Raw genomic sequence first — 21,078 nt, 5'->3', positions numbered from 1 at the left:
GGGCTCCAGTATCCTAGACCTGGTCATTACCAACATGGGAGATAGATGCTCCACACCAGTGGTCACCCCCTCATTGGTCAGGTCTGACCATAAGCTAATCACCCTTGACATCTACATCCCACCCCCACCCCGCCAGTAAGGAAACCTCTGTAAAAAATTCTCCAAAGCCAACTTCATGCTACTCAAGTCAGAAGTGACAAACTTCATGACACCCACGCAGAAGGGAGCTGAAAGTTCGACTGCTGAATCCTACACTAAGGCACTGTATGAGCACATCCACTCATGCATAAATTGTGCCATCCCAAACAGGACCAAGATGCTCTCCTCCAAAAAAGGAAGCCAATCTTCCATAAACATAATCTGCCATAAACAAACTATACAACAGAAGGAAGAAACTGCTGCAGAAAAGAAGAAAATCCCAGGATGCAAAAAGCTCCCTTACAGTCTCAGTATGAAGGTGAAATCCCTCATAAAATCCTCCAAAGCTAGTTACAAAAATAAAATTGCTAAAGATTCCAAAGACAACCACAAGGCATTCTATAGTTATGTCAAGAATCTAAACGGCAATGCTCAGATCTGCTCTGAGCTACAACAGAATGGCATTAAATATACTAATCCCAAGGATATTGCCAATATCCTGACAGATTGATTTAGTGCAAACTTCACCCCCCTCTCACCCCCTAAAGGGCCCATCTCAATACCAAAAGACTGCCAAATTCTGGTAATCATGGCCACACAGGTAGAAACCGCACTCTCCAAAGCTAAGAATACAGCATCCATGGGACCAGATGACATCCCGGGCTGTGTACTACATGAACTACAAAATGAACTGGCACCTTATTCCACTCCACAAGGGGGGATCCACCTTGGATCCTGGGAACTACCGTCCCATCAATCTGACAAGCCTAATCTGCAAGGGCGTGGAATGCATTATCATGGAACTTATAAACAAAGACATTGGCAACCTTCAAACACTGGACCTCACCCAGTTTGGATTCGTGAAGGGCCGATCATGTCTTCTGAACCTGATTGACTTCTTTGAATCAGTCTCCAGAGTTGTGGATGAGGATAAGGTGGTCCACTCAGCCTATCTGGACCTCACCAAGGCCTTCGAAACCATCCCCCATTCTGGCATCATAGATAAACTTACTAAGCTGAGCATAAATCCCTATTTCACTCGGTGGGTTGCCAACTGGCTTACTGACAGAACCCAGACTGTAAAAGTAGCCAACTCCAAATCCAGCTCCAGACAGCTGACAAGTGGAGTACCTCAGGGTTCAGTCCTGGGACCGCTCTTGTTTGGCATCTACTTCTCTGAACTACAGGCCAACACTAAGGGACTCTGGCTAACAAAGTTGGCAGATGACTGCAAACTGGGAGCCAATACTGAACCCCAAATGATGTGGATATTCTACAAAAGGGTCTTACAGAAACAGATGTTTGGTGCCAGAGCCATGGGTTCAAGCTTAATGCCAAGAAATGTATAGTTATACCCTTTGGGAAAAAACATGCACCCATGAATTACCACATAGGTGGCAGTACACTAAACACCGAAAGTGTGATGAGAGACTTAGGGACATAGGTGGACAGTGGTCTCGTCTTTGACAACCACATTGCCACAACAGTCAGGAAATCCTTCTATGTGACACACCTCATCACTAAGGGCTTTTCATCCAGAAAAAAGGAGGTCATTGTCTCACTGTACTCATCCTTCATTAGGCCCATTATAGAGTACAATACCCTGTTTGGTATGTACCTCACAAGACATCTGCAACAGCTGGAAAGGCCACAGAAATACCTCATTAAAAGAATAACAGGCCTAAAGCAGATGCCCTATGCTGACTGTCTTAAAAAAACTCCATCTATACTCTGTGCAATATCATCTAATCAGAGGTGATCTCTGCTTAACATATAAGGCCATGTCAAACCCTGAGCACCTGGACATGCTCCACTTAAAGAAATCCCAATCCCTCAGAGCCACACGCTTTAGGGATCTAAACCTTGTCATCACAATGAACAAAACATGCTGGAGGGATAGGTTCCTGACCCAGAGACTCCCCATACTCTGGAATAGACTGCCCATACATGTCAAGCAGAGTGCCTCCTTGGCCATCTTCAAAAGGAACCTTGACGATTGGATGGGAGATAGGAAATTCACCTCGGGGATCACGTCAGTTGCCCTGCTAGACAGGGGTCCAGAGAAGTAAATACTGTGGGAAGAAACAGCCAGGGAATTGTTATGGCTAGGCTTGTATAGGCCCTAGGGCCGATAGCCTAGTACCAGCCCATGAACCTATGAACCTATGAATATGATATAGAACAATGATGGTACTTGTGGTGTAAGGGCAGAACTCCTTAATTCAAGTATCTATGTAGTCTTACCTAATTTGCTTTGTGGTGCAACACAAAAAAAAAAAAAAAAAAATGAGGACAGCAGAGAAGTTTTTAAAATGAATATTCTTCCAGTATGCATGTGTTAGAACATTTATGGGCATTATGAGAAATGATGCAGTATTAAGGGATGAATGTCCTCATTGATAATACAAATAGATGCTCGAGTGTCCTGACCTCTAGTTATTTTTGGTAGGAGTTTACATCTTTTTATGTATGCAACTTTTTTCCTGGTGCCTTTTTTTTTAATTCTAGTTTCCCAAAACAAAATGACTACTGACTGCTTTAAGTTATATATATATATATATATATATATATATATATATATATATATATATATACACTGCATTTATTGTTTTTTTCCTTATTGTGGCTAAAGGGGTTAACAAAACATTAGTTTACTTACGTGATAAACAGCAAAATAAATATTGAGACATTTTTTTCAAAGACTAGTGGAATGCATTTCTATAAATGTTTGTCTCCTACTTACAAACACAAGCCAAGAGTATGAAAAGGAAATAAAAAAAACAGTGAATCCTGTCCAGTTATAGATGAACATCTCTGGGTACAGTTTAATAATAAGAAATACACTCTTGAAACCAAACAGAATAATCCGACTGACTTACTGACCTGAGTATGAGGATATTACAACACAATGTTCGTCCTCATTTTCACAGTTTGGCTCATCCTTCGCCCAAGCAACATAAGTTATTAGTGATCCATCAATCCACCTAAAATACATAAAGGAAAGACACTAGATTAAATACATCAACTTTTTAATCACATTATGCATGGCTTATGTCATAGAAAAAGATACCTGATGGCTTCTAATATGCATATCTCAATTAACCTCATATTATCCATATAAAAATTATGGGTAAGTGCAAAACAGTGTTATCAAATTATAAACAATAAACTTATTTTTAACTGCCTGCATACAGTGCTTTACAGTGGAACATCTATTATGCTAACTAGTAACACAGCCCAGCTCCAACAGAAAGGGAATAAATTAAATAAAGACAAAAGGGGAAGAGAGGGAATAGGAGGCAAAATACAGCACATTACTATATTCTTCACAGATGCCAATTATTTAGCAATTGTGAAAAAACAAACTATAATGTTATTCTTGCATAACATGTAAATTTACACAATGGAGCATTAAAAATATTCTGCTGAAATCCAGAAACCTCACCAATGCATGGAAGTTACCCGTATAGATAATCAGAATTCTTGTTAGCAATATAAACCACATAATAGCAGTAGTTAAGCAGTACACCAGATTTGTAAAAGAGTCAGCACAAAATGTAAAGTTTTAATACATGTTAATGTCATTAATGTTTACAATGTCCAATAAAATAATATCTCAGCACTCAGTGTGACAAGCTCAATCCAGGTGAGTTAGTAATTTGAAAGTTTAACCATTTAATAACCACAATGACATGGAACCGCCTAGCACTTGGATAATTGCTCATCTAAATTATTAAAAGCAATTATCCCCCAGATTTAATAAACTCCCTATACAAACAGTCCTACATAGCGGGTACTGTGCCCATGTCTGCGGCTCCACCTCGGCATCACACCTTGCATAATAATGAAGGTGCTCTACTGAGAGAGAGCCATGTAACAGTGTCCATGTATGAGTAACACACCCCTGCACTGTTAAAGTGCCAGATGGGACTTAAATAATAAAGTTAAAGATGTTTAAATATTTTTTTTCTTTTTTTTGTGTTTGGATGGTATGGCGCTCAGCAATAGACAAGTACCAGACATCTAAAAATAGAAGCTGGATGCATTTAATTATTTAGGAAAGGTCAAGTTTAAGCATAGCTAAGCAGGTTTGTGTGGCGTGGTGCTCAGCAGTGCTTAAACATAACTGAGAGCTATATAGAAATGTATAGCTGTAAGAACCATATCCTTGATAGCTTAAAGCTTAGAGTTATGGCCTTATGTGGAGTAAGTGCATGGTTTGAATACACAGATAGGCTATTCAGCTTTTACATGCAATAGGAAAATGTTATAAAAATATATTTTTTAATTATGTATATATTGACATCTGTTAACCAGGTTAGTCCAACTGGGCCAGAAGCCCATTTTCAGTGCACACCCAAGGATAGAAGTCCCATTTACACACAAGTGTTCAGTACATTAAAGAACACTCCAAGCTAACACAATTAAAAATAAGATTAGAAGATATAAAGTAAAATAGATACATGTAATAATAAAGTATCATTAATGAACAATTAATTTCAATATTTTTTTTATTTTTAAAAAAATCTGGTTTGCCCATAGCTAAGCTCTACTTGCTAAACCAAGCCAAGCAATGCTTAACAGGACCTTTTTTAACAGTACTTAGAAATGCGCAGCTCTGCTTAGCTGGTTTGGGCATTGATAAGCATTTGCCAGTTTAAGCACTGCTCAGCTAAGCTTAGTGGGTTTGTGAGGTGCTAAGCTTTGCTTAGCATTTTTAAAAATGGTCCAATGGTGGCAAGGGGTGGGAAAACAGCCTTATTTAAGCTGAATAGGAAGGAATACAGCCAGAACATATTGGAGTTTGATCTGTGCAGGAACTATGGCAAGAGTTGGAGAGGGTGTGCACTTCTGGGTGCAGCGTTGGGGCATGTTGAACTCCAGGGTCATGGATGGGCTTCTCGTCAAAGACCATGACATCTGACTGCTGCAGGGCCAGTACTAGCGGTACAAATGCAAATCAGAGGCCTGGGACTGGCGGGCACATGAACTCACCACTGCTACTGGCATCCCCCGCACTGGTGAGCAGGTGCATCACCACTACTACAACCTGAAGCAAAGGAAGGGGAACTCTTGGCCCAGTGGATCCAGGATGCTCAGGATGACAATGCACCACAAGTTTGTAAGTATAGGAAGCATTGATTTACCAAAGTTTTATATGAATATCTGATAGATACGCATAATGATGCATTTCTCTCCCTACAGCTGCAGAGGAGAGAGCTCGCATCCTGGAGGCCCATGCAGGGCACCTGGCCAGGTTGCATTGAGAGTGTGGTGAGTACAGATATATCCTGCAATATATAGTAATATAATTAAGAAAGAGTACATTAGTAACTGCCAGTAGGTATATTCTGTTTTGAGTGTTCTGCAATGAATGTGTTCATAGACCTGGACTGATATAAGTGAGTAATGTCAGATACAGTTTAATATACGTGGAAGCTTGAAACCTGATAATGTTAAGGAAAGCAATTTACTACTGCATTAATAATGTTAAGGAATAACAAATGCATACTCTATTAATAATGATGTTCTGGTAATAAAGTACAACTGGATTCATAATGTGAAGGGAATAAATCATCTGACTTCATAAATTTCAGGAAATAAAGTACACCTGCAGTCAGAATTGTTAAGGAAATAAAGTTAGTAATGCATACATTGTGGAATAACAGCTGTCTTTCAATGCCTGCATTATGTAAAGTGTTCAACAATAAAAGACTGTTAACTGTTTCATGTCACCTTCAATAAAGGTCTGTTGTGCCAAATGTGTGTATATTTGGGCTGTTGATCAAGAAATTGTGTATTCCAAGTGCTGTGAAGTAAACATGGGCATAATACCATGAAGCGACTGAAGGTTGGCCACTAAAGAACTGTTTTGCTAAAGTGTATATGTCGAGCTGTACTACAAGATATACTGCATTATGATATTTGTTCTGCACTATACGATCTGAACCTTGAATAGTAATGTGTAAGGTATTATAGTGTGTTTCCTCAGGAATGTCTTGTGTTAACCTTTCCATTTCAGCTATATGCATTCCTGAACGTAGTCATGCTGATGCAGGCAAGCATGAAACTGTAATAGCTATAGACTGCAAATATACCATCTGGAACTGTATATTTGTCAGATAGCCAACCCAGCACTCTGATATGGTCTGTACACATTGCACATATTCTCGTCCACTAGGGGTTAAATGTGTACACCTGCATTCAAAGTAGGAATACACAGTTATAAAAACCATAACAAGGTTTGAAATGGCTCGAGCACAGTAAGGCTCAATTGATAAAATATAAAATGCACTCTCTTAGAACTCAATGAACAATAAATAAAATCCAAATTTTATATTTGTTAAGGGCTTTTATCCCTGTCAATACAGAGACTTCTTCAGAACAAAAAAGAAATACCATAGCATCAATTTGTATTCATTCACATGACATAATTGATCAGGTGATCAAATGAATACAAAAGCTTAAATGTTCCATATTAAAAACACTTTATAACACTGTATGAAACTCTATCTCTACAAAACTTCTATCCTAATCTTAAGAATTGGTAAAATAGAAACACTTTAATTTAATCCAGGTAGTGTTGTGGTGTTTAATTTTAACTGCCACTGGAATTCTTTTCATTCTATCTGTAATTTCCAACCCCCCCCCCCTTGGGACTTTTGTAATAACTTCTAGGATTCCAAACCTAAATTTAACAAATTTTTCACACTGTAATGTATGTTTACATAATGCATTATTCATGCTTTTACTATTAATCGCACACAAATGCTCATAGATTATTTTTCTTAGTTGTCTTTCAGTTTTTCCAACATAGTAAAATTCATACATTTTACAAACTGCCACATAAATAATGCCTTTATTTGCACAATTTCCATTTTTCAAAACAACAGTGAAAGGTATTTACAGTAAATTCAGGGTTGTCCCCTCTAGTATGTATGTATGTACATTGCAAACATGCTCTACATTTAGTGGTGCCTTTGTTAACCAAATAAGACAAAGATATCTGATGTTCAAATAAACATTTGAGGTTTCTTCCCATCTTATACACAAATTTTGGTTTGTCCCCTAATAAAGTAATCAGATCATTATTGGTCTTAAAAATCACCCAATTTTTGGACATAATTTCCGTAATTTCTCTAGAACCCTCACCATATGTTACCACCATATTGCTAGTAAACCTTTGTTCAACTCTTTCTCTGGTGAATTATAGGTTCTCTCTCTCCAAACCCAACAAAGGTTTGAATTTAGATCCCCATCCTTGTAGTACTTGCTCACAAACTTTGTAAATTAAATCATGTGGGTATCCTCTCTCTCAAAACATCTTGGCTATTTTGAGCAATTCCACCATAAAAATTCATTATTTTTGAGCATATTTGTGCTGCTCAAACAAGTTGACCCTTAAATTAATATTCTTAATATTCTTTTTAGTGTAACCAGGGTGACTACTATTATAGTCAAGATGATTATTTGAAAAAGTTCCCTTCCTAAAAATCATTGATGCAAAACCCCCTTCTGAAAAATCTTTATACAAAGTGATGTCTAAATAGTCAATACGTGTTCCAGAATAAGTGCTCGTAAATTTAAAAAATGGAGAAATCTCATTCAAATATATAAGAAATGTTTCTATAGCTTCTGTTTTATACTTCCACAATATAAATATATCATCCAAAAAGTGCAGATATATTACTCACGCATTTTTATACCTAGAACTGAACACATATTTCTATTCCCATGCGTACACAACCAGATCTGTGTAGATGGGGGCACAACTTGTCTCCATTACTACAACTTTTATTTGTTTAAAAAATTCCCCTTCAAAGGAGAAAAAAATGTTCCGAAGTATTATTTCCATAACTTCCAATACAAAGTTTATCATTGTGTTAAGTTAGTCAATTTGCTAATAGCTTCAAAAAATAGTTCCGGTCCTTCTTTGTGAGGTATTGAAGGAAAAATATCTACAAAATCCATTGTAGTAAAGCAACAATCCTCAGTAAATGACTCTTGGTTAATTCTAGATAGAAAATCTCATGAATCTTTTAATAAATAATTTATTGGTGCAACAGTGTTTTTCAACAATCTGTCTATAAAGATTCCAAGGGAATATACTGTGCTGTTTTGAGCTGCTATTATGACTCTGTAAGGAGGATGTAATACATTTTTGTGAACCTTCAGAATACCGAAGGCTTGTGGTATTAATGGATATTCGTTCTTCAAGAATTGTAATAGCTCTTCTGAAATATTTTCCTGATATAATGCATCTTTTAAAAATAATTGCATGTTTCTATGAGCTATAACAACCTCATTACATGGAACTTCTGAATATTTGTCGGTATCAGGGAAAATATCAAGCATCTGCCCAATATAATCAACTTTGTCTACTAGAATGATCCTTCCTATACTTCATGATACGCATGTTATCACCTGTTCTAAATTCATTCAATAATTTAAACTCCTGTTTAGTCATGTTAAAAAACTCTGTTTCTTTTTGTTAGTGTTAATAAATGAGTAGATTTCTGCCACACATACTTTCTCATAAGCCAGAATTGTAGGATGGGTAGGTGGATTAAATAAACTCTTTTTCCTGAAAAGCTGACATTCCTCTCATGTCTATATCACATTATCGAAATTTTACTACATCAAATCAATAAAGGTCGAACTTTATTGATCAAAGTAGTAAAATATCGAATAAGGTAAAAAAAATAAATAAATAAATAAACTAACTAGCGTAGGCAGGGGGGCAAGCCCCCTGCACCCCCTCACCCCCCTACTTAAATATACCAACTCCGAGACCGCACTACATTGAGGGAGATTTCCATTTACCTGCGCGATGTTTTGAACTTTGACATTCTTGTGCTGATAATATCGTATTCTACATTGTCAGCTTATGACAACGTGAACTAGACCCTTCCTCTCTACCCTGTAAATTGGGGATTAGCTGATCTTTAAACATTACCTGTAGATTTAATATTCTAGAAAAGAGTTTAAGTTCTGTTAGAACCTCAGTCACCTCAACTTTAAAAGAGGGAATAAATTTTAACCCTTTCTTAAGTAGTGAAAATGTGTTGTATCAATGTCTCTACTTGTGTAGTTGTAACTACTAAACCCTTGCTGAGTAAATCTTTTACCCTCAAAGTCTATAACTATCTCATTATTGTCATCTTCGTTATTAAAATTTTAAAGAATTTTCAATTCCTGTTCCACCGGTTGTTCCTCCAATTCTGCCCTCTAGGGTTGCTCCAAAGTCTCATGGGGGTGTGGGTCTGAGATAAAAAATTATTATTTTGTATGTTTCTGTTTCTAATGCGTTCAGATCTCCTTATTGGTGGATAATTAACTTCATATTCAATAACTTCCTCTCTAACCTCTTGTTGATACCCTCTTTCTGTAACATTAGGTCTGTGGTTACTTTCTATAGGCCCATCTGTTCTTGCTCCCCCTCCAGTTTTGTCCCTCTCCTATAAGTTTTGGGTAGGGGATAAGCTACACCTTTTTTGCATTCTTCTTCTTCTCTTAACTTTTTGTGTTTCCATTCCATATTCATTTCTACCTGCCGTTCTATCCTAGAAAAAAAATTTTCATACTTAGAAACATTTAACTCAAAACAATAAATCATTCAGTAGTTCTTCATTTAACATATTAAGTTCTTCCATGTGTTTACTTATATTACTATTGTTCAACCTTATCACAAAGTGTAATAGTTCAAGACCATGTCAGTCAAACATCTCAAAACGTTCTTTTGCCTCTTTGTCTCTCATATCCAACCCATTTGGAAATGTTTAAACACGTAAGCCTTTTGCTATTTGTTTGCCTTTAATACTCTCACTTAAAAAAACAGTTATCACACTGAAGGTTTCGTCCCTTTAATAATTTGTTTTTAAAGTCCAAAAGTTTACTCTGGAAACTCCTAGATGGTTGTTGCTGTTGTTGGTGCCATTCCAGTCTCTCGTCCATCATCCAAAATGTAACATCTTTATTAATTCACTCTTGGAAATTAATTTTGCTTACTGGGTTGTCTGAATTGAGATGTCTTCCCCGGTTAGAAAAAACTCCATTGGAAACAGGAAATGAACAAGAAAAGTCACCCTGTACGTAACAGTCTCTCACATGTTGTAGAAAAGCCAATAGCTGTCTCTTCACTATGGGCAACAGATAATTGTAGTTTCTGCAGTACCAAATTGACCTGCGATACCTGTGGTGTCAGTAGCAAAATAAGTTGAGAAAGATTATGTTTCCCATTGAACCTCTTCCTCCATCTGGTTGAACTGCAAAACGCTGTCCCGTTGTTGTTGTTCATTTTCTAAAAGGTGAGCCCTCAGTTCATGATAAATACGAACTGTACGAATAGTGCTTTAGCCTGAGCTTGCTGATCTCAATAAACTTGTACCAAATCCTTCAACGAGAACTAAAATCTTAGTAAACAAAACTTTTAAAAAACATAAAAAGGTTTGAAATGGCTCGTGCACAGTAAGGATCAATTGATAACATATATATAGTTTAATAAATTTAGTAATACACAGTTCACTTACTATCTCTGTCATGCATACAACTCACGCATGTGTGTTCAAGTGTCACTGCAGTCCTGTGTGACACTCTACCTACATTACCAGGTCAGAATTTGTTACCAGGTAAGCTCTAGGTACATATCAATCAACACACAGCAGTGCCTTAGTAGCTCAGTTTGCTAAATAATATGTGTGTTGCTCATTTTTCTCCACACAGACCAAGGTTTAAATCCAGGAACAAGTACTACTATATATGGTTTACCTTCATTTGAGTGATATTAAGAGCTGCAACAGCAAGAATGTCGAAAGTACACTACAAAAATCACATAAAAAATGTTTGCATCTGTAATGAACGAATGAGTTCTACAAACTGCACAAATGACATTCGCATAACATCCTGCAATGTTATGAATGGTCACAGAATGAAATATGTGATATCGTTATCTCGCTCTTTGTTGTAGCAAGTAAAGCTGGTTTAGGTGATAGTGTTAAGTAGAGAAGATCGTAATTTAGATTATTACAAAGCTACCTGGAAAATTGCTTAAAAGTGCAGGTAAATTGTGAGGAAAGAATGTGCCGCACAAGTATTATTAACATATAAGGTTGTCTCTTTGAAAATATTACCATATTATTACAGGCTGAGGAAGCTGGTATGGTGGAATATGCGCCTGACACATTGAATAATGTTTATAGTATGCCGCTAAGGGCACAAAAGAGATGTCAGTTATAAGTTCTACCTGCAAAAATGTGTACAGATAAAACAGTATTGGTGCTGCATATGTAAAAATAGTAGTAGATGTAAAGGGCGATGCGTAATTGAAACTGCTACTAAAGAGTAATCCATATTATCATGCTCCCGATGTGTTACAAGGTGAGGTGTTAAAAGTAAGAGATCAGCTGAAACATTGTGCAGAACAGTCAGTAGTGGACCCTTGCAAAATTGTTGCAGACGTGTTAGCTAGCACTTCAGTGGCTGTTGTCAATGAATTACTTAACTTGTCAGCCTTAAAACAGAGTGTTACCAGATATAGGTATAAAAAGAAATTAGCCACCTTTAAGGACCTCCATTCCCTGAGAGAGTTAACACCAGAAATGCTACCTATTAAGAGTGGGTCTTTCTTAATAAAGCATAACGCTGATATACAACATAACAGCAATGTAGTAGCTTTCACCACTGTTGATAATTTGCGAATGTTGTGTGCTTCTGAGTACATTTTGGCAGATGGTACATTTCCAATAAGTACCACTAAATGTTGACAGACTTATAGCATGCACTGTGTTTTGGGCAACAGTGATATTAAGAAAGTTGTTCCAGTAGTGTATGGGATATTACCCAGTAAATCAGAGGAATGTTACGATATGTTTTGGAGTTTAATACTTGAACTGTGCACATTACATGATTTGTGACTATTACCTAATATGGTTCTGACAGACTTCAAACGAGCAGTTGTTAATTCTATTAAGAGGCATTTGAGTAATACTGCTGCTAAAGGCTGCCGGTTCCATTTCTGCCAGATTGTATGGAGGCATATTCAAAACATTGCACTTGCTGTCAGAATTTGGCAGTAATGTATCTTTCTCTATGTTATGCAAGGAAATACCTGCATTAGCAATCATTACACCTACTGATATTGTTAGTACATTTGCAGATATAGAGAATGACATGGCAAAAGAAGGAAATCCACTGTGTACATTTTTAAAGAAATTTATATTTATGGTAGGCCACATAGGTATGGCATGCGTGGAATAACATCAGAAAGAGTGCCACCAGTGTTTGACAGTTCTTTTTGGAATCAGCATGACACATGTGGAATGGGCTAACCTCATAGCCAAAATGCCATGGAGGTATGGCATCGGAGACTACATAGTTTGATGGGGAAAAACCTCTATATTTGCTTGACGTTCTACATGCCATACAGGTTGAACAAAATCATGCTGAGGACCTTAGAAGTAGGCATTTACTATGTTTACCTTCCTCACCTAAAAGGAAGTGTTTAATGGATAAAGAAGCTGCGTTTTAAAAACTATTAAGTAAGATGAATGAATTTACTCCTAGAGGATTTGTTAGTAGTGAAGTATTGGTCATTTTAGTAATGTAATTGTAGTGACTTTCTTTTACTAGAAACTCATCATGGTTACATTCACTACAAGTACTGCCATAGGTTTGGAAATGCACTGTAAACATGTACCAGTTCTTTTGTTAATAGCTGCTATGCTTGGAAAATGCTGTATTTAATGTGTAAATGCATAATATGACACTGTAATCATGTTACTGCATACACTGATTGGATTATTGGTTGTGGGCACATGTTTGTTTACAAGGAGTGTCTCAGGAAGGACTACAAGTAAGGAAATGTGGTAGTGTGTGAAAAATCTTGAAAAAACTTCTACTAAATAAGTTTCGACATTTTCATGCATTCACATTGTAGTTTTTGATTTCTACAGTCGAATAAATGAACATTCACACATATCCATTTCATTCAAATGATGGTAAACCACTATATATTTATAGAAATAGACAAGTACTACTGAGTATGTATAGAAACAATTATGTATTGTTAACAGATGTTCTCAACACAGGAATTACAGGTAAATAAATTGTCTGTAGTTGCTGTTCCCATAGTATATTAATTTATGTGACCAGATGTAGTGTGTAAACAGCATTGCTCAGCAAGGTGATAAGACTTCATTAAATTAAACGTTCACAAGTACATTACTATTCCAAGTTAATAAGACAAATAAAATTGTTTATTTTGTTATGGCTGTATGCCTGGTGCATATGTGAATGTCTGCTGATAATCTAACCCCATGCCTGAAAAGGACAGCAGGATACATGTAAACTCCCTGTACTATGCACAATACACGTTTCTCAAGTGTCATGCTGTTATGGATAGTGATCACTATTGCCAAAACCCTTGGCAACAGATTTAACTTCCAGTCGAAGTATGTCAGTAGCACACTCCACAACATCAGCGTACAGTACACATTGGTAGTCATATATGTTCCCTTGACGTGTAATAGTCCCCTGTAGTTGTGTTCCTGTAGGTGTTACAGCTTGACCCATACTGTCCCATGTGGATAGCTTAAGTGGTATGTATGTGCTACAGAAGATATAGGGCACTTGTAGACATAAAAGTGAAGGCAGACCTGTAGAGTATAAAATGGTACTGTTGCAATAAATATAAGCCTATATTGTTGTTAATGGAATGTCTCTCCCTCTCCCCCCAACACTTATCTGCATCACAAATATTATTTTTGTTATACTACAGGTATGGTTTCCATTTCACATATAATGTTCTCAAAACCTTATTTTGGGCCTTGTGTTTTATTATTGTTACATATTACAATGGTTGCATACTAACATACCTTGTTGAAATACCAATGCTGTTGGCCTTTTGCCATAACTGTTACTGGCATGCTGTTACAATACTGACTGTTATCCCATTTATTGTTGTGTTCTGTATGCTATGCAATTTTTTGTTCTGGGTTAATTGGAACACCCATGCATGCTGTTATAACTAACATTTAAATGGTCTGTGCATGATTAACCTATACACTTTGAAAAAACCTCAATACCAAAGCATGAGTGGGTAGGCTGGTTCCTGCAGATCCACCTACCCCACCTTATCTGGCCATGGCACTGGGTCCCAGCATGTCTGGGACCCAACCTGGAGCTGGCCCCTCTGCTGGTCCTGCACCACCCATGGGTGGAACCACCTCAGGGGATGGGGCCCATTTCCCCCTGGACATGGGCGTGGAGAGGGGAGTGGTCACCCAGCAACAGCTCCCAGGGATGGTGGGCAGGATTCTCCAGTGTGATATGGACAATCAACTGCACCAGATCGAGGGCAGACTGGCACACCTGGAGGGGCAGGCTGGCCTTGGTACCCAGTCCCTAGCATAGCCACCTTCGGGGTCGTGAAGGAGAAGTGGTGACTGCCCATGGGTGGGGAGCTCATTCCCACTGCTGACTTCTGGAGGGACTTGGTCCTCCAATTCCACAACACCCTCCCAGTCCAAGGCATTTACCTGCCTCATGTGTCATACACCTTGCAAATGCTACCTCTCCTACCCATCTTACCTCCCCACACGTACCTATATCCCTTCTCCACTATCTCCTAAAAAAAATGTGCATCTGTCCTGCAAAAAAATATATTGCCCCATACATAGCTCTCCCTTTCGCTCACACCTGCACTGCCATCAGTCAATCATCACAGCAATTAATCAACAAAGTTATGTTGCCCACACCCCTCCTTCTGGGATGTGAGGCTCCAAATTCCAAATTGTCCACAACATGCACAGCTGTTGCTGTACAAGAAATGGAGAGGTATGGTCCTTTACTACACCCATCCTACACATCCCTACCTGCTTTTCATATTGTTTTTCCCCTGCTTGTCCCCATTTCAACACTTTCCTATCACCACTTTTTTCTTTTCCTTTTTTGGAAATAGCATGGGTTTACATGGGGTAAGCAATGTGGCTCACAAACCCATGCAAACCCGCTTAAAGCTGCTTTAATCACCTTCTATCTTTCTGACACTTTTCTGCACATCAGCAAAACTTTCACGCTGTCAAGTTTCAAACCCAAGACCCTGAGTATTATAGCACAAATCATTAACTCTCTAAGCCACTCAGATTTGAAGACTAATAGGTGTTCCCATCAACTTATCCTGATTATCAGTGATGCACAGCAGAAAAATATACAGCCCTGTCAAGTTTCAAACCCAGTACAATGCTAATTAGAGAACACAGCATTAGGCCACTAGGCTACTAAGCACTACAAAACCCCATCTGTTTCCATAAACATATCCTTATTACCAGTGACACGCTGCTTGTACATATAATGGGAAAAATGACAACGTACTTGGGACTGTGATATAGACACCAAACCAGTACACAGACAAAGAAATGTTGATGGATGGGAGGCCTAGGATATCAGGTAGAGATGACATCTTCAGACTGTTGCAGAATGTCCACAGTTGTGCCACCTACATTTGGTACTTTTGTCACAGAACCTATGCTGTGTGCTGACATACTGGCAAGTCTGTATACATTGAGATTATGAAATCATGACAGACAGTTCAGTGTCACACGTCATACACATCCAATCACACATGTTCATGTTAATCCTGTGTAACAGACCATATGCATGCACATATGTCTTGCAAATACACCTGCTATAGTATTGACTCAGTAGCTCAATCTGTTACATTCCTAGCATGCTTAATATTTTTCCACCCACAGTTCTAGCCTCCATTCTATTCTGTTGCATGTCAAGTACACGGTTGTCAGAAAAATTAAATGACTGAACTGTGCAATTTTAAGCAGAACTTTTTCCTGCTACTGCAGTCACTGCCACCCATATTAGCACCTCAGAGGCCTGTAGGTTGGGACACACTTCACAAATATGTATAGGTGTCCTAAATGTCACTCTCTCTCTCTGGATGGCACCATTACATAACATATGCACCAGAGGCACATGTCTCACTTGGACTGTTATGGGTACCCTCACTCTGGCTATGCTGTGACAACAGAGCTGACACTGGTCCCTCATTCACATATACAGCCTGCTGTCCCACAATGTGTTCACAATCCCCAGTATAGCTCCTGGGCATAATGCAGCAGCTGCACCCTGCAACATAAGCATTAGTATGTTCAGCTACCTGCTACAGACCTACCATACCTCCCAAACACATAGAACAGGGAATCCACACAACACCCATACAAAAAGGGGTGGAGAGAAGGGTCAAGTGACAGGGACATGTGTCAAAGTCTTCCCCTACAAACATACACAGCTGATAGACCAGTGGCTACTGCAGTAGCATGCATATTCTGATGTAAATGACGTATAACACTCACATCTGTCTGTCTCCTTACTGACCTCAACCCACATTGTTAAACAGTAAACTGCCACATAATCAGAAAGTCTGTTCACAATGGCCAAACATAGCATACAAAACTGGGAAATACCACACAAATCTAAACAGTGGACAGCATTTCAACCTATCCTATGTGATGCTGTAGTCCCCACAACTCCATAATGTCCTTCACACAGGCCAGGAAAAAGGTCAAGGCCCTCATGAAGTCCTCAAATACAGCATTGTGTTGCCATGACTTTGGCTAAGGAAAATGCAACCCAGCTGTCCTAAATACAATTAGCAGGTCTGAGCCACAGATTGGTGAAGAGGTGATCAGCTGTTCATGAGCATTACTGACAAAAAGTAAGCTGCTGACTATGGTACACAGGTCTGTGACTTTCGCTGTGATGACAGACTGTGCTAACCTAGCATTCTACCACAGGATTTCTGCATATAAAGGAGTACAGTACTGTATCAAGTATGTAATTGAATTCCCCATGTAATCAGATGCAGTTGGGGATGCAGGCATGGGAAATAGGGATTACAACAATATAGGTCTGTGATAAATACCTTGGAATTACGTCACTGTTAGTCAGCTGTCCAGCAGCTACAGGATTTCCTTTTGGCTCTGTCTGCTGTGACACAGATCACAGCTTTGGCCCCTGAGTCCCCCCACCAATGGTCAGCTCATGTACGAATGTGATTGGATTGTGTATTAGACAATAGTGTCAGTCAGTAGTGGTGAATACAGCTGCCATATCACATGATGTGCTGTCAGTCTGCTCCTCTTACTCTGTGAATGTCACACAGCCATAGTTCAAACATTGTCCAGGTGTCCCTGACTGTTCCTAACATGCTATGGCTAGGTCACTGTGTACTCAACACCTGTATGTTATCACCTGAGAGCTATGGCTAGCATACCTGTTGAACCCCTACAGCAGGTTATAGCAAGCAGTAGTGGGGGGACACAGTTTCCATCTGAGCAACTGAGTGTACATATTGAGCATGCAATGTAAGGGAATGAATACAGTACCAGATATTAAAGCACCATATCTGTTTTTTTGAGGTGTGTGGCCTGTGACAGCCAGATTTCCCACAGTCTGGAAACAACCATTACATATTGTCCAACTATTTTCCAGACATCCATATTTGTCTAGCAGACGGTCCACATATATCAGGCACCTGTAAACATTTTGCAAACATCTGTGCACTGCGGATGTTGGACACCAACAAGGAGGATACCCTACAACAAATTTGCAGTGCTGTCTGTAATTGTGTCACACAGATGTTGCTAGACTGTCCTCATATACCTGTGGTACCACTCACCTATTTGTCAGATGGTGGATGCATGAGAAGGTACTGGTATGCCGCCCATTGGGGACACATCACAGTAGATGGCAGTCATGGGAGTCCATCACAGCACACATGGCCATAACTGGTATACCTAGGATCACATGCGGTTACTAGGCTATTGGCCCTGAGGTCCTCACAAGCCTAGCACAGAGTTTAGCCCATGTGTATGCAAGTCAGCACCCAATGCCCCAGTCCAACAGGGGACACAGGTGGCATCCTAAGTGTGCACGTTCTGTTAACATCCAGTTATCCAGGTCTCACTTGAAAAGGTGTAAATAGCTATCCTAACTGATGTGGATAGAGTGTCCATTCCACAGCTGGTTGAGTGTGTGGGACACACATCTGACCCACCAAAAAGTCCTGTTGATGTGACACCAGGTTGAGGGTGTGTGTGTGGGTTAATAGAGTGGAGCCTGACTTGCAGTTGTGCAGCAGTCCCATCAAGGTGGAGTCTGTGATCACCTTATATGCCAGACAGAAGTCACCTCTGAGGACTCTGTATGAAACAGGGTAGAGGGATGGGCTAATCTGTGTATAGTAAATTTATGAGTCCCTGGTATTCCCTGCTGGGGAACCTCTGTGATCTCCACAGCTGATGCATGTGCTTTAACAGGTAAATAACCACAGATGCATTATACTCAATAATGGTCCTTATTAGGGCGGAATACAGGGATGTTGTTACCCCCGTGTTCCTGGATGACATACCATTATGTATGAGGTGAGCCATTCAGAAGGTTTTCCTTACAATAGATGCAACATGGTGGGCAAATGTCATGTTGCCATAAACCTGTGTGCACATAACCCTCTTGACTGATTGCATGCTTAGGGTGTTGTTGGTACTGTGATAATATGTGGGGACGTCACTCTTCCCAAAGGGGATGATGAGTCATGTGTCTGCGTAAGATCCTCTTGGCAGATATCCACATCACTAGTAAATCAGATGATAGCACCCAGCATGCAGTTGTCTGCAAACATGGTCTGCTACAGCCCAATGGCTGTGCCCTGCACCTCAGAAGAGTACATCACACATAACAGAGGCCCAAATACAGAACAGGAGGTTACGCTGCTAGCTGTAGGTCGACCACATGGGGGTATTCCCCTATGTGGACTAGGTGGGTCCTGTCATTTCACCAGTGTGCTACTCATTTGGTGACTGTGTCAAAGAGGTCAACCAGTTGTAACAAACATGATCTCCATCTTGACAAAGCCTAACTGTGATGGAGTGTGAGGAGGTCACCAATCTCCTTGTTAATGAGGTTCACTATAAACTGTGCCATTGTCTTCCAGCTTAGCATAGTTAGGCTGATGGGTCCATAATGTGCCAGACTGGTGGATGCAATACCTCTCAACTCTCCAGATTTTCGCAGAATGTCTAGATTTTTGCCTCATAGTTTTGGACTTTTCCTCATAAAATGTGAGGTTTTCTGGCAAATCACTGAAGACTGAAGTCACTAAATAATAACATACAATTGAGTTTCAGACTTCATATCATTAAGAAAAAGCATGTTAACACACACCCTTTATTGTAGCAACTTTCTAAGTCTATAAGAGGAATATTTAAAAATTGTCCCTATTTTTGGCCGTTTGTCCCCCCATTATTTTAGGCATTTTCCAGATTTCTTGCACAAAGAAGTGAGAGGTATGGTAGACATCCCACCTTAGTGTGAAGGGGTGACAGTGGGTGTCCACTCGGCTGGGACAAAGGCGGTAGTCAGGCCTTGGTGGAATACAGTGCCTTATGCTGCTGCAAGGTCATGCCTGGGGTCATGTAGGCTGTATCCTGTGATGTGATAGGCTCCCTTGGCAGCTGTATACCATGACTTTGAGGTGGCAGTGGTGACCTGTTCCCTATATACATAAGTGGAAGGGGGCAGGTACTGGGGATGTCCTAATGTACTGACAGGGGGGAATGGGGGAGTGAAGCCTACACTGAATCTGACAGGCAGCAAGTATGCTATACCTACAGCACTTGTATATCTGGTGTCCTTGACCACCACTACTGAGCAGATCTGAATGTTTCCTTTGAAGTTGCAGACATATGTGAAGAAGGGGAGATGATTGTTTGTAGTGGATGTTGCCAATGTGGGCTAGGAGTTTGCTTTGCAGGATTCCAGTATCATAGGATCATAGTATCATAGAAAGTTACTAGGCTATTGGCCCTGAGGCCTTTTCAAGCCTATCCATTAGTTTATCCCCAACAGATTCACCAATCAGCACCTGTTGCCCCTAACATTGAGGGACACAGGTGGGAGCCCTGGGACAGATTTATGGTATCCCATCCACTCATCATGGTTACACTTGATGAGGGTCTGCATGGTACTCTGACATGTATGGGGAAGTGAATTCCTATGACAGGGCAGCTCTAGGAGACAAACCTGTCTCTCCGTCAGGTTTTGTTGTTGTCACATATCAGATTCAGGTCTGTTGTGCTGGTAATGTGTGAGGAATTAGACTCACATATATGGGGCAGCTGTTGAAGGGCAGGGTCCAACATTGCCTTGTAGGCGTGCCACAGCCCACCTCTGGCCAACATGTCCAATACCAAGTGAGGCACTACTGATTAGAGGCTGTCTGCATGGGATAGGTGTTGGAGGCCATGGATTACCTTTGTGGGTATTATCATGGCCTTTCCAATTGGTGCAGCTGTCTGGATAGGTACATATCAGACTGGCCACTGTACTAAATTATTGTTCTACTGACTAAGGACTATACAGAGGTAATGTCTACCTTTTTTCTTGATGCACTCCCTTTAGCTATGAGTTGAACCACATACAAGGCCTTTCTGTCACTGCCACTATATGATGGTTGAATGTGACACTGTTATCAAACTGAGTACCCAGGTCTCTCAACACAGGTTGTGTGTTTATGGAGTTGTAAATGATGTGGCAAACACTGGGGATGTGTCCTTGCTATAATGATATGATGGTACTGTTTTCTACATTTAGCTTGAGGCCAGGACCTTGGCACTAGTCTGGACCCAATGTTAGACCCTGTTGCAGTGTGTTAACAGCATTTGGTGTGTCAATGACAGACAGCACACAACTTCCAGTTGCCAGAGCCTTAGTCAGTACCTACAAATGTGGGTGGTAGCAGTTAGCATTCATGCCTAGATACATGTGGGTTATTTACAGGCAGCGTCTACTCACAGGGCTTTGACATGTATACATATTGCACACACATAGGCAACACAGAGTAGGGATGCCACCTTAACAAATGCCCAATGT

At 39.7% G+C, this 21,078-nt stretch overlaps 1 protein-coding gene across 1 annotated transcript in view; it reads right to left on the bottom strand.

Moving 5' to 3' along the window:
* LOC122796778 (macrophage mannose receptor 1-like) overlaps nucleotides 1-21,078 on the bottom strand; it is a 2,090,270-nt gene that overhangs the window by 945,647 nt on the left and 1,123,545 nt on the right. Inside the window, exon 19 of the mRNA XM_044065506.1 lies at nucleotides 3,022-3,122. Coding sequence (XP_043921441.1) covers nucleotides 3,022-3,122 — 101 coding nt within the window. The remainder of the gene's footprint in view (nucleotides 1-3,021; nucleotides 3,123-21,078) is intronic.

The sequence above is a fragment of the Protopterus annectens genome, chromosome 3.part0, assembly GCF_019279795.1.
Source record: "Protopterus annectens isolate FY-2018-M chromosome 3.part0, PAN1.0, whole genome shotgun sequence".
Classification (NCBI taxonomy): domain Eukaryota; kingdom Metazoa; phylum Chordata; order Ceratodontiformes; family Protopteridae; genus Protopterus; species Protopterus annectens.
The sequence above is the reverse complement of the archived record's forward strand: the minus strand, read 5'-3'. Positions and strand labels throughout refer to the sequence as shown.